The sequence below is a fragment of the Paralichthys olivaceus genome, chromosome 6 (genome assembly GCF_024713975.1).
Source record: "Paralichthys olivaceus isolate ysfri-2021 chromosome 6, ASM2471397v2, whole genome shotgun sequence".
NCBI lineage: Eukaryota > Metazoa > Chordata > Actinopteri > Pleuronectiformes > Paralichthyidae > Paralichthys > Paralichthys olivaceus.
The window spans coordinates 1,297,931-1,311,513 of NC_091098.1; the positions used below are offsets into that span (position 1 = coordinate 1,297,931).

The 13,583-nt window shown below is 38.1% G+C and overlaps 1 protein-coding gene across 2 annotated transcripts in view; it reads right to left on the bottom strand.

Moving 5' to 3' along the window:
* Positions 1–872: 872 nt before the first annotated feature.
* LOC109643917 (ephrin type-B receptor 2-like) overlaps positions 873–13,583 on the bottom strand; it is a 60,908-nt gene continuing 48,197 nt past the window's right edge. For both annotated transcript variants that reach the window (XM_069526653.1, XM_069526652.1), the window contains exons 13-16: positions 12,737–12,886; positions 10,741–10,934; positions 10,480–10,635; positions 873–9,443 (exon numbers count right to left, since the gene is read on the bottom strand). In XM_069526653.1, the coding sequence (XP_069382754.1) occupies positions 9,335–9,443; positions 10,480–10,635; positions 10,741–10,934; positions 12,737–12,886 (609 nt within the window). In that variant the 3' untranslated portion in view covers positions 873–9,334. The remainder of the gene's footprint in view (positions 9,444–10,479; positions 10,636–10,740; positions 10,935–12,736; positions 12,887–13,583) is intronic.

Consider the following 13,583-nt stretch of genomic DNA (forward strand, 5'->3'; position numbering starts at 1 on the left):
TGTGCTAATTTGAACAATGGACAGGGGAGTTAAATATAACCTCCACACGGAATACTGGAGGAGACAGACAGAGAAGTGGCCATGAAAGGAGATTCCCATCCAAAGTCTTCAGCTTCATGGCAATAAAAGGATGGCATCATCTCTTTGTCTCTCTTGTGTTCAAAACCTTTATCACAGTCTGAGAACCACAATGTGAGTTAATAGGTTTTGGTGTTGAGTGTTTACTTGAAAATCTCAATTTGTGAAAATATTTAAAGAATGTGTTTGATTGTAATGACCTGCTGAATATAATACAATACACAAACACACACACACACACACATATATATTTCTCTTGTATTGTGGGGTGTTAATAGCTGGTGGTTTTGAGGACAGATTTTGCCATTGTGACAGATTTACAATGGTTCAAGGTGCAAAAAATCTAGCAGGTGTGAGGGTGAGACAATATTCAAAGGTGGCCTTCATCTTGGCCCACTAGTATTGCATAGTGATGCAATAACTGAAGTGATCATATCGCAAGATGGTCTCTTGCCAATATTTCTAAATTGAAGATTCAGTTTGCTGTGCTTTCTTATCTTTATTTATTTCTAATTTTCCTTTTTCTTTTTTTTTTACAAAATAACTCAACACAACTACAGCATAACAAATAATTCAAATTCACATATATGCCATCAAATATACATTTATAGAGAAAAACTCAACATATAAAAACAAAAGTCCAAGTGATATCACAGTGGTAAAGGCTGAGAAGAGAGGTTGTTTGGCTGAGGGTGACCCCCTGAAATCTAACATTGACCCTCCATGTCTCATTTGCTTTTTGTCTACACAAAGTTGAATTATATTATGGGTCACCGCAGGTCAGACAAAAGGGAAGAGTTTGCAGTATTTATTGCTTTTTTCTGGTAATTGGCAGACATTTTGCCAGTTATTGTAGACTTAACAATAACGTCAACAATAAAGACAATAAAATAACAGCTCAATAATTTTTTGTCAGCAAAGCCCATATTCACAAATCACAATCTGCCTCATCAGGCTCAACAATCTGTACAAGGTGCAATATCCTCCTATCTCTCCACTAGGGTGAGGAATACCCCTCCCCACCCAAAAAAACAAAAAAACAAAAAGTGGTGAAACAGGTGAAGAAAATGCATAAACCTCAGAGAGATTCAGGATGAACAGAAGTGCGATAGGGGATTGATTTCAATTTTATTGTAGTTTTTTGTTGTACAAATATTATCTTTTTTGATAATACCACCTAATATACCGGTGGTATTTTTGTACCAATATTGTACCAATATTGCCTTGAAGGAATAGTTCAATGTTTTAGAAATATGCTTATGTTCTTTCTTTTATTGAGTGTATAAAAACATTGACCAATCCAGCCACCTACTTAACATTTTGTATCCCCTTTGTGAAATTCACACACAGTTCCATGCTGAATGTCGGAATTATTTCTAGAGGAACAACAGCTACATGCAATGACTTACAGCTATTGTTTTTGTGAAACTATGGTTATTAACTTTGATAATAAAGCTCATACAAACATTTGGGGCCAATGCTTAATTTAAATAAATTACCAAATTGTATGTAAGATCTTGATATCATATCAGCAATTTTTCTTTACAAAGACGATAGATACTTTCATTTCCTTTTCTTGTTGCCTAAGGGTCAACATATGGGACAACACTGACATTCCTAATATAAGATAATCACCATCATGACTGTACTGTTGTGTCTGTACAGAGACCTGGTTTGGTGGTTTGGTTTAAACCAAAGGAAACCTGAGACACTGCACAGAAAAACTGGACAGATGGAAGTGTTGTTCATAAAGAAATTGTTTCAGCGTGTGCAACCCTACTTTACTTTTCTGCAAAGGAGGGTAAATGAGATACAACATGCGCATAAGGGAGCTGTAGAGGTTTTGATGTGTTTTTGAAATTAGACTGGCCATGTTCTGAACTCCAGCACTGAACTTTACACACAGATATAAGATTCATATTTATTATTGTTTTCTTTGTCACTTTTCTTGTTCACTCTGAGAAAGAAAACAAATAAACACATTTCCCATTTTGTTGTCAAGAATTTGAAAAATTTCCCACACATAAGAAACATAAAAGGGAAATGAGCATCAGATCCAATATCTCAAGCTCTTTGTGAATACAGAAAAGCTACCACTGTGTAGTTCAAATATGAGCCAGCATTTTAGACAGAGCATGGCACAAACACTGAAACATAAAAATGTAATGTTCAGTATATATCATGTTATGGTAATCGTCTGTTTGTGAACACACATAGATGTGACAGCCTGTGCATAAAGCACTGAGTTTGGCTCTAAACTCACATGGTTATTAAATAATAAAAATCAAAACAATAAGTGGAATGACTGTAACATTGTTGTGAGTGAATGTGTCTTTCAGTATCTTCTATCTATCACTGCTAATTGTTGACAGGATCTAATCAGGTATTATCACTTTACATAGATTTTCACAGCTCTTGCAGTTGTTTAATGTGAATGTGTTTTTACATAAAACAAATATGCACCTGTTCCAAGATGAATGTGCAACTTTGTATTTAAATTCTTCATTTCTTTATGTTACTGGTTAAGCCTTAATTGATGGTAGACATTCACCCAGGCTGAAATAAAGATCACATACAACAACTAGCTACTGTAGCACTGCTCAGACATTTTTTTCAAGGCACCTTCAGCTACTCTCACACATTAACAGAATGTTTAAATTGATTGTTGCTTCTAACATTTTCCATTTTATTTATTTCAATTAAAAGTACAAATGTAAGTGTCCTTTCCACTATGGTATGATGATTATATTCTTACATGTTGAGATTGGCTTTGAAGAATTTGAGAGAAAAAGTACTGAAACCCCTCTGTGATTTTCTCAGAAAGTCTCAATCAAAGATCCAATAACAGATATAGCTATTGCACAGTCTAAATGTGCTGCATGGGCATGTGCAATATCATGCACATGGACAGTGCAGTAAGTAGCGATTTTGTGGTTGAAAAACATACAGGACAATTGTTACAATAATGTGATAAAATAGTGCAGACTGGTATTGAAAATCTGACTGAATGACATCTATTTAATATCAAAGTTAAAAGCAGGATGTGTAAAAATAATCAGTTGGAAAAGAGATGTGGAAGCACATATTTAGGATTGCAGTCATTAAAATTACACGTCACATGAGTCCAGGAAGTTTGACCATCCGTGTGCGGTAGAGTCTTCGTCTGATGTCAACTTGTCTTGTACAGTCCAGAATCATAACATATATTCATATAACATAATTCATGACATAATGATGAACCACTCACGATTATACAAGTATGGGAAACTCCAGCTTATGACATCACTGTGCTCTTGTATGTAACAAGAAAAGGAGTGAGGTAAAAGTGAAAGGCTGAATTAACACTCCTGTCACTGCTTCCTGCTCTTCCTTATTGGCTATTAGGCCAGTATGAGTAATGCATGAAACAAACAATCATAAAACCTGCATTGAATTTCAAGTGGGAGTTCTGCTTTTGTTGTACTCTCTCAAAAAGTGTGATTCCTGATTTTAAAATAGCATTAGATTTCAAAACATCGGCTGTCAGCTGGGAGAAATTGCCCATCTAGATGGGTGCTACTGGAGACTATCACAAAATCAGGAGTGCTTTACCCTTTACAAATTGACAACACTCTGATCATTTACAAACAAGAATCAAAGTTCAAAGGTTTTTAGGGCAGCAAGGACTCATGCTAAACAGTGAATAGGTAAATGTGTGATTTGTGCTGGTGCAGTAGAAGGAAGTGGTTTCATATGCAAAATGTCCCAATACCAAAAAAGACATCACATGACTTCATGACATTTATAAAAAGCATTATCAAAATTCAAATATTTAAAAAACCTGAAAATAGAGCTCTGACAGTTTGGTGTTACTGTGAAGTTCAAAAATTAAGTTCCCTTAAGCCTCCCTACCCCCAACATCTGAGCTGGATCATTAATTAATTAAAGCAGTCAATGGACCCAAATCTCATGATGTTATAATGAAGCACAGGGGGATGAACACTGATTTTGAAGGAAATTACGCCTTTTTTAACTGCCCTCAACAGAAAAACAACAGCATTAATTGATAGTTCATATCATTAACCTGCCTGTGTGAATTATGACTCCTTACAAGGCAGATTCCAAATTCAAACCCCAACTGAAGCCATACAGCAGTCTTAAACTTAATCCTCTCCCTGTCTGAGCAGTTTTAGCTTCCCTAACCACAGCACTTAACATGTTTCAAAATGCTCCTGGCAAACAATAGGATCCTGCCAACAGAAGCATCTGAACATAACATTGGTCATTGTGAAAGGAAGCAACAACTGGTGTAATTTCTGCTTGTGAAGACCTCAAAGTAAATAATTGAACAATTTTCTCTGGGTCTTAGAATGTCCCTTTTGCATATATGCACATGCCAGCCCAACCATGACAATGAGTCCATGCAGAACATTACACTTCCTTGTTTTTTTTTAAAGTAACTACAATCTGGTCTATATAGTAGTACATTTGTGCAATGATACACCACAGCTGGATATGGTCACTACTACAACAGAGTGCATCTGATCACAAACAACTGTATGGATACGTTCATTGTCAAACGCAGTTGAAACATTTATGGCAGCAGTGCTGTTTGAAGTTGCTCTTTAAAATGCTGGACAGCTGCTGTATGACAGCAGGTTGATGTTTAACCTTAACCCTTATTATTTTCAGACTGAGAAAATATATTTCATACATATGAGAGAATTATTTTCAAATTATGACATTTTTACAAAAACTAAGACAAATTCATAAAATTGAGATCAGTGAGGTCTAGGAGCAGTTGTAGGTTGCTGTGGAAGTTAGATAAATGGATAGTTCACCCATAAAGGAAAAATTCACTCATTATCTACTCAGCACTATGCCAATGGAGGGTAGGCAATGTATCTGAATCCATAAATCACTTCTGGAGTTTGAGGGGTAAACAGCATTGCAGCCAAATCAAATACAGTTGAAGTAAATGGTGACCACTTCTTCAAACGTAAAAAAATTACAGAAAAAACCATATCCATATTGCTCCTAGGGTGGAATAACGGTATAGTGTCTGTAAGCCCAGACATTCAAATTTCAAATTGAAATGGCATCATTTACACAATTTTTTGCCTAAATGTCTGCTGCTCTCCTCTTTAGTGCTGGGTTTGCGTGTGGATTACAGCAGACATTGAGGCTAAAAACATGGTGTAAATTACCTTGTTTCTAGACAACTTTGAATAATGGGGTGTTAGGATACTTGGATGACACAACAGGAGCAGTATGGAGGCCCTGTTTTTTTTTACATTTCAAGAATCGGTCCCCAGTTACTGGATTTGTATTGGATTTGGCTGCGATGCTTCTTACCCCTGAAACTTGTTTTGCGGACTCAAGCACTTCACCCACCTCTCCATTGGCATAGTGGTGACTGGATATTGACTGAATTTTCATTTGTGGGCGAACTATCCCTTTAATAAAAACACTATCTAAATTAGCTAAATGCCAGGAGCTATGCTTTATTGTTGACTTTATTAAACGTGCATTAGGTTATTATCTATCAAATATGGCTAACAATAATCATGATGTTCAGCCATTCGACACTGACAGAGGGGTGCATCCTTCCACACTATAATTACACTGTCTACTATAACATAGAAACATTTCAGTGGAAAGTGGATATAGTGATCATGGATTATAGAGATCAACCATTTATATGGGTCAAAAGCTTCAGACAGATCAGCTTACTGTGATCACTTGGGGTCTTTTCATACATGTTTGGACTTTAAAAAAAGTATTTTGTTTTACAGTTTTTACAAGCTCTGTCAGTAATTTACTGCTCCTCTCTGTGTCTCTATCATTCAAACTGAGCCTGCCCCACCATCTCCTCTGGCTCCCCATATGTTGTCTAAGTTTCCAAATTCTGTTTTTTTTACCCAGTTGGCATACATACACATGTATCCAATCACACCTTTTGTGTGTGTGTGTGTGTGTCAACACGAGAGTGAGAGGAACACAGCGAGCGGAGTCACAGGCTCAATTGATGAAAAAATGTGCGCAGCTGTGATGAAAGATTTTACTAATTTAAGAAAAGTATCAATCATTATTTGGTGATCAGTGTTGATATTGTGGCGTAATTTCAAACAAATCCACTTTTAGATTGTAGGGTCAGAAGCATCAGTTGAGTCGGTGTTGGTGTGTGTGTGTCTATATGTGTGTCTGTGTGTCTGCCAGTGTCTGCCCCCTCACCCCCCCACACACTGACGGTATCACTTTGTTTCACTACATATATCGTCAAATGCCAATTAAGTTGAAATCATTCAACCCTAACGTGCAGTGAGTGATTTAACATACAGGTTGTTTGCCAGTTTTGTCTCTTATCAGCAAAACCTGATACAAATGCACAAAGAAGCATTATGTAAGATACAGATAACTGACATGTTTTATCTTTGGTGATAGCATTGATAGTCACTGCAACGTAATTATGTAGAACCTGTAAACCTCCAAACATTGTAACAACTGGGCCAAGAGGATACTTTGGACTTTGGGGCAGGAGGCGAGCAGTATTTAAGATCCAAGATCAGGCAGTATTTAAACCAGTAAAGATACTAAGTCAAACACAGCTCATACATCACAGAGTGGTAATGAGACTATAATAAACACTGTTTGGGGGCAGTGTACACCAAAATACAGCAATGTATATTGATCTGTATGAGGTAACAACTGTATTTATACTGTACTAATTTGTCTTGAAACCTGGAAACACTTGCATTTACCATCAAAGCACATTTACAACATTAAAACAGCTTTGATTATAACATATTTTCTCATCCAAATCTTGACTGAGACTTTAAGATAACTTCTCACAGTTTCACAATAAATGGGACAGTGAAATCACAATGACCTCCAGAAAGTATACGGTCTAATTAACATTAGGATTTGAGTCATATCAGTCGACTGAAATGTGTGGTAAAAAGTAAGACTATCAATCAGTTGCAAAATCAAAGAGGCCCTTTTGTCTGTAGGCTGATAGTGGCTACTAGTTGTGGTTCTTTCATTTGTCTCGGATGTCTCAGCAGATTCACTCAAAGAAAAAACTGCAGCTTCTGTTGGCACAGGCATTGAAATATTTGGCAACATTTTAAGGAGCCCTTTATACAGCAAATCTCTATCTATGTACAGATACAAAGCAGAAAACTTTAAAACTGGTTGGACAATGACAATCCAATCACAGGTCAGGTGGCTCTGTTACCTTCATCTCCACTGCAGATCCTGAAAATAATGTTAAAAACCTAATATGCTGTTTAATGAGTGTGTGGGTGCAGCACTTCCTGTGGATCCATACTATTCACAGGAGTAAGCATATACTTCAGCCAGTAGCAATGACACTACACCATATGCCGAAAGGCAGTGTCACAGTGTCCTTTTATATCTGTTGTGAAACTGTAATACATTTTTAAATCAAAGGTCCCATATCATATGGGTGAGATATAACTGGGTGAGAAAGTGAGATTTCCATGTCCTCTGTGATTATAAAGGAACTACAAGTGATAAAAATAGTGTAAAAATATAAAAACACTCAATACACAGACCAACACATACATCCCATATTCAGACACTGTGCCTTAAAACAAGCCATCAGGAGATGTCACCTTTGTTAGCCATGCTCCACCATCCAACATTTTTTAGTTTTACTGGGCAGGAGACTGCTGCCAAGGTTTTGGCTTCTGCAAGTGTGTACCTAAAGTCTACTATATTTTTATTCATGATTGGGCTTTCTGCTGGTTCTCTATTTGGGACTGTTGCTAGGGTTTTGTTTTGTCTTTTTCAAAAATCTGTTCAGCTTCTAATATTGTTAATGGTCCTCTTCTTCTAATCATGGACATTTCTTCTTGCAGTTTTAAATTTCTGGTTTTTATCAATTAAGTAACACTTAGACTGAAAACCAGTTTATCATATCTGAGTTAATAGACTGCAACCGTGTTTACTCACAGTGAAGGGATGATATCTACCTACTGGAGTTAGTGCTCTGAAAAGAGTCAAGGAAAATAATATATTGCTTCCTCCTTGCTTGCTGTCTCCAGTTCCTGATCACCCACTTCTTTGGTCTTGCTCTAGTGGCTGGGAATAGCACATACACTGGCACTGTACCAGCCCACCTGGATGGTCTAACCACAGAGTAAAGTCGTCAGGTCTCCAAGAGAGCAGACTCCACCACTCCTGCCAGGCAACACTGAGGACAGTCATGTGATGCCATCAGATTAACCAGGGATTTGTACTGGTATAAGACTAGAGGCCCTAGTCTATAGCTCTATATCAACTTCAGCTCGAGTACTTCGGTCTGAATCTGTTTGGCTCATTTCACAACTTAGTGACAATATCTATTTGGATTTACTGGTGGGTTTTACAATGTCTTAATAGGCTAAAATGTGTTACCTGCACTGGGCAACACAAACTGCCCAGCTTCTGAGAAGTATGAGAGAGGAGATGTAAACTACATGACATGGATTTTGGTACTTAAAGGTTCAGTGTGTAAGATTTAGGTGAATGGGATCTATTGGCAGAAATTTAATATAAAATAGTCCTCATGATGTTTTCGCTAGTGTGTTTCATCAAATTATGTGAATTGTTGTTTTCTTTACCCTAGAAGGGGCCATTTATATGTAAATACTTTATATTTACATCGAGGGGACCCTCTCTATGGAGGCCACCAGACCAATATCCCTGACAGAATTAAGAGCCACCAAAATGTGACATTTGTAAATAAAATGTGTTGCAGTGAAAACAATTGGTATTACCCGCTTGCATTTAACACTATTCCTTTTGTGGAATTCTAGTGTGTTATGTTTGACGTTCATTCATTATCAACAATGAGCAAAGTGCAAGGCCAATGTTATTGATTTACCACTGAGTGTTTGATGTTGGGTGAATCCAAGTGTGCTGTGTTACCATTAAACAGAATAAAGGTATCCCATTAAACAGACATGGACAAAGTAGTTGACATGACAGTTTAAAGACTGGGTCTGGATGGCTGTGGTTATGGTGAACTACAACATCAAACCCCCCCAAATAACTTTTACCTGAACATCTAACAGCTAAAAGAAAACTATTAAACATCTGTGCTGTTATGCAAACTGAGGAACCTTCTGTTGATAGGAGTGAGCGAGGATGAAGATGAGGTTTGATTGAAGCCACAGTCCATGTGCAGGTCATCAGCCCTCCTCAGAGGTTGCAGGAGAATGCAGGTTTGGTGGGTGATGCTTATGTCACACTAAACAGAGAACTTGTGGAGTCACACTTCCACAGAAGTGATCTGGTTCATCTGGGCCCTCATGGCCTGGATGCTGTTGAGGATCTTTTTCTGGTGCCCAGCTAATGTCACTCCCACTCTGAGGATGTCCCTGAAGAGAAAATAGAGTTCCACCTCATTATAAAACAGCATAAGACCTCCTTTTTCTGGATGCAGAAAAGGGGTTGATTGAATTGTTGTATGAGAATGGGACTGGTGGCAGGGGTATGCATGATACTGAACCCAGAATTTCCCTTTGCTGTGCTGCTCATAGAGGCACTGTATGATTATGTGTGTGAATGGGTGAATGTCAATAACCTGTCTGTACTGTAAAGTGCTTTGAGTAGTCATCAAGACTAGAAAAGCGCTATATAAATACAGACCATTTACTATCCATCTATACTTTATCTACGCTTATCCCTTCTGGATTGAGGGAGCTGGAGCCAATCTCAGCTGACTTTGGGTGATAGGCGGAGTGCACATTGAACAGGTCACCATTGCATTTCTTCTTCTTCTCATTATTTTTACCACTAATAATGTGTTTCGATGTTCTATGACTTAAGGACCTGTTCAGACCTGGTATTAACATCCATTCAGAGTGATCTGATCACAGGTGGACAGCTCTAAGTATAGATGTGAATGCACCCAAATGTGTCTTCATTGTGACTTTAGATCACATCACACAGACCACATTTGGAGGTGGCCTGGGGCGCATGTGGCAACACTCTAAGTAGATGCAAATGCATCTGACATAATCTGACCCACTACAGTCTCATAATATACCGAAGTATTTTTACTTCCATTGGTTGATTTTTATTGTGGTCATTTTTATGATTTTAAAATGATCGAAGCACTTTAACTCCTGACTCTGCCCCTTTTCTCTCTCTCACACACTCTCTTTCTCACTCACTCACTCAGAGTGAGTCAAATCTGTACACTTGGTATACAGATTTGTCTTCATTAACAGAAATGATGTACAAAGTTAATTTGCACATAGAGCTGGGAAGTGAGATCTGAGCACACATGGTCGGACCTCTCAGGATGGATGTTAATACCAGGTCTGAATAGGCTCTTTGACCTCTGGCATTTGCATTAGGTAACTAACAATGATCATCACAGTGTGGGGTATTCAAATTTATCTAACTTACTCAGTGGTCATTTGAGACACCAAATCAAAGCTGGTGAATCCTTCGTTGACAAAATTCTCCTTGTACTGGCCCATCTTAATGGCAACCAGCCACTCATCCACTGTGCTGAAAGACGAGAAGTCTGGATTGTTTCGATCAAGCAGAGGTAAGTGAACACTGAAAAACAGAAAAATTATAAAATAAGAACATAACAATACCATGACAAGGGTGATTTGTAAAGGCCATTCACATTGTGAGCGATGAAGGTCCTTAGTGCTTTACCTTGATGACAGTGGTGTCATGGCCTTGAGGCTGTTGGGGTTGCGGATCATCTTGTCCAAGGTGCTGACAATCTGGCTGAATTTAGGTCGGTTGTTCCGGTCTTTCTGCCAGCAGTCCAGCATCAACTGATGCAGTGCACTGGGACAATCCATAGGGGGGGGCAACCTGTAGTCTTGCTCTATTGCATTGATAACCTTCAACAATGTATGAAAAGTAATAGTGAGTATCAGAGAATATGAGTGGAACATACAAGAACCTATTTGGGTGCAGAAATACATGTTAGGACACATTAGTGTAACGAAATGAAATAAAACCATGATATAAAGCATATTAAGACAACATGTTGTAGTCATTACTGTAAGCTAGCTAATTTCTGCATACAAGAGCCACTTGGTTTTGTTCACCAAAATGTTACAGCTGTGCTAAAATTCACAGTATAAAGGGGCAAGAAGACTGTCTCAGGAGGTAAATACAATAACTTGATAACATTTGCAAATGTAATGGTTGGAGTTGTTTCAGAGTAAAATTTATGATGACAGGACTGGGTGAGCAGTTTCCCCATGCTTGTGTAGTATTTCTTCTTTTACTGGACACAATTAAAAGATTCAGTATTCAGTATTCTCATCCGACACATATGCACAGAGTAGTATTTTACATTATGGGTTTCTTTTTCTATATTGATTTAAATTAAAGTTACCGAGAATATCTATTTTTTAATTGAAATTAATTTAATCAATTTTCAATTAAGAATCAAAATACAATTTTCACATATTTCTAAGATTTGTTAAAAATTTTAATCTTAATTAATTTCAATTGTTATTCACTTTAGTTAAATTTTGATAATTCAATAATTTTACAAATGAAGTAAATTAATTTATAAATTAAAACAATAAATCAATTTAAATTCCATAAATTAAATAAAATTATTTTTAAGTCATTGGTAGGTACTGTTTGTCTTCTTTCTGTCTGAAGGCACCTTTCTAGCCTGGCCTGGTATTACCCTGAAAAACTATTACAATTTACTTCTACTTTCTGAAAAGCCACTCAGAATAATTGAAAATTAACTGAATGCAATTAGACCTAGGACGATAACAAATTTTGCTGGACGATATATTGTCACACAAATTATTGCCGATAAACGATATTATTGTCAACATGATAATATATCATAATAATTACACCCTTTCAAATACAATAAACTTTTATTTCTCAGTGTTTTTTATCTTTAGCGATGTAGCGAACTTCACTTTCAATGAGCGCACACCATTTTGCGCTGTTCCGTTTATATTTACTTTGTCGACCGAACGCATCAGTGAGTGTTGACTGTCGGGACGAAGGCTCTGCATCTCGAGGTGCACTTTGTTTCCCCAGCTGGGAACACTGGGTCGGGTGGTGATGCTTTAGGTGGGCATGCAACTTTGTTGGGTTGCCTTTTTTCGTTGCCACCACTTTTGAACTGGCTCGTCTGTGTTGATGGGCTAACCTTGCTCATTCGGTTTGGAGCCGAAACATTCCCACACCGGGGCTGTGGCATTTGACTTTGCAATCGTCTTTTCTCCTCGCGTTGCTCCGCACGACGCTCACTCGCTGCACTCTGTGTGTGTAGCATGTGTAGCTAATGCTAGCGGCCCCGCCTCCCCCCCCCCACAGAGACAAAGAGGCTGGATGACTGACAAGAGGGTTCACTCCGTTCATTCCGGAACAAATGCCCCCAGGTGCTGAGACCGAGCACAGAGTGAACACTCTTGTCATCCAGCCTGCTTGGAGGCGAGAGACGAGGAAAACAAACACGCATGCACATGGCTATATATCGAGGCCGGCAAAATTATCGAGTTCATTTTAATTTATCTTGCATTGCCTAAATGCAATTTCCCACAGAGTTAATTAAGCTCCATAAAAAAAAATCATTAAGGACACAGGCTTATCACCTTTCTATGACAGTTCAGTCATATGTACAAAAATATAAAAACTGCTTGTCCTGAAGGGCTTCACTCACATCTTGATTGCTCATGTCCCAGTAGGGCCTCTCTCCATATGACATCACTTCCCACATGAGAATACCATAGCTCCAACAATCACTGGAGGAGGTAAACTTTCTGTACTGGATAGCCTCTGGAGCTGTCCACCGAATGGGAATCTTTCCTCCCTGGGAGAAGCAAGTGTGGAGGTCAACAGACAGTGTTGTATTTTAAGTCCTTCTATAGACTTTGGCAGATTCATTTCAAAATCACTCTAACCATGTCCATGATGAAGTGGCCTTAAAGTTTTTGATTTCATCTGCAGCATGGCCTCAAAATGTTTTGTCATGACACAGGAATTTGGTTGTAAAATGCTTGATAAGAGTTGTGTGTCAATATTCAGTAGGTATGGTAAAATAGCTCAATAGCACCCCCATTAGGATTTCAATGAAGTATCCCCTGTGGCACGCATTGCCTAGAGTCACAAAATTGGGAAACTTATGTGTAACATGCAAACTTACAAAAAGGACTCTTGGGGTTACTAGTTATATCTAACTGGAAGTCTGTCATTTTGAATTAGTGTTGATGTTTTTGCCACTTCCACACATGTATTTTAACAAACTTCCAACAGCAAATGCACACACTGCTGCTGATGTTAATTACAATGTTACCATATTTACTTTATGCATTAGCAATCAGCTTCAATTGACTGTAGTCCCTGCTGATGCTAACTTCGCGTTTTTTAAAACTGAGTCACCAAAGACCAGAGTTTGTTTCTCAATGGGTGTGTTGTTGAGGGGCGAGTTTGAAGCGTAAACTGGTGCTTCCTTCATCACGGGCTTTGACTTAGCACTATGCCTCCTCTGGACAGTCTCTGAGCTGCCC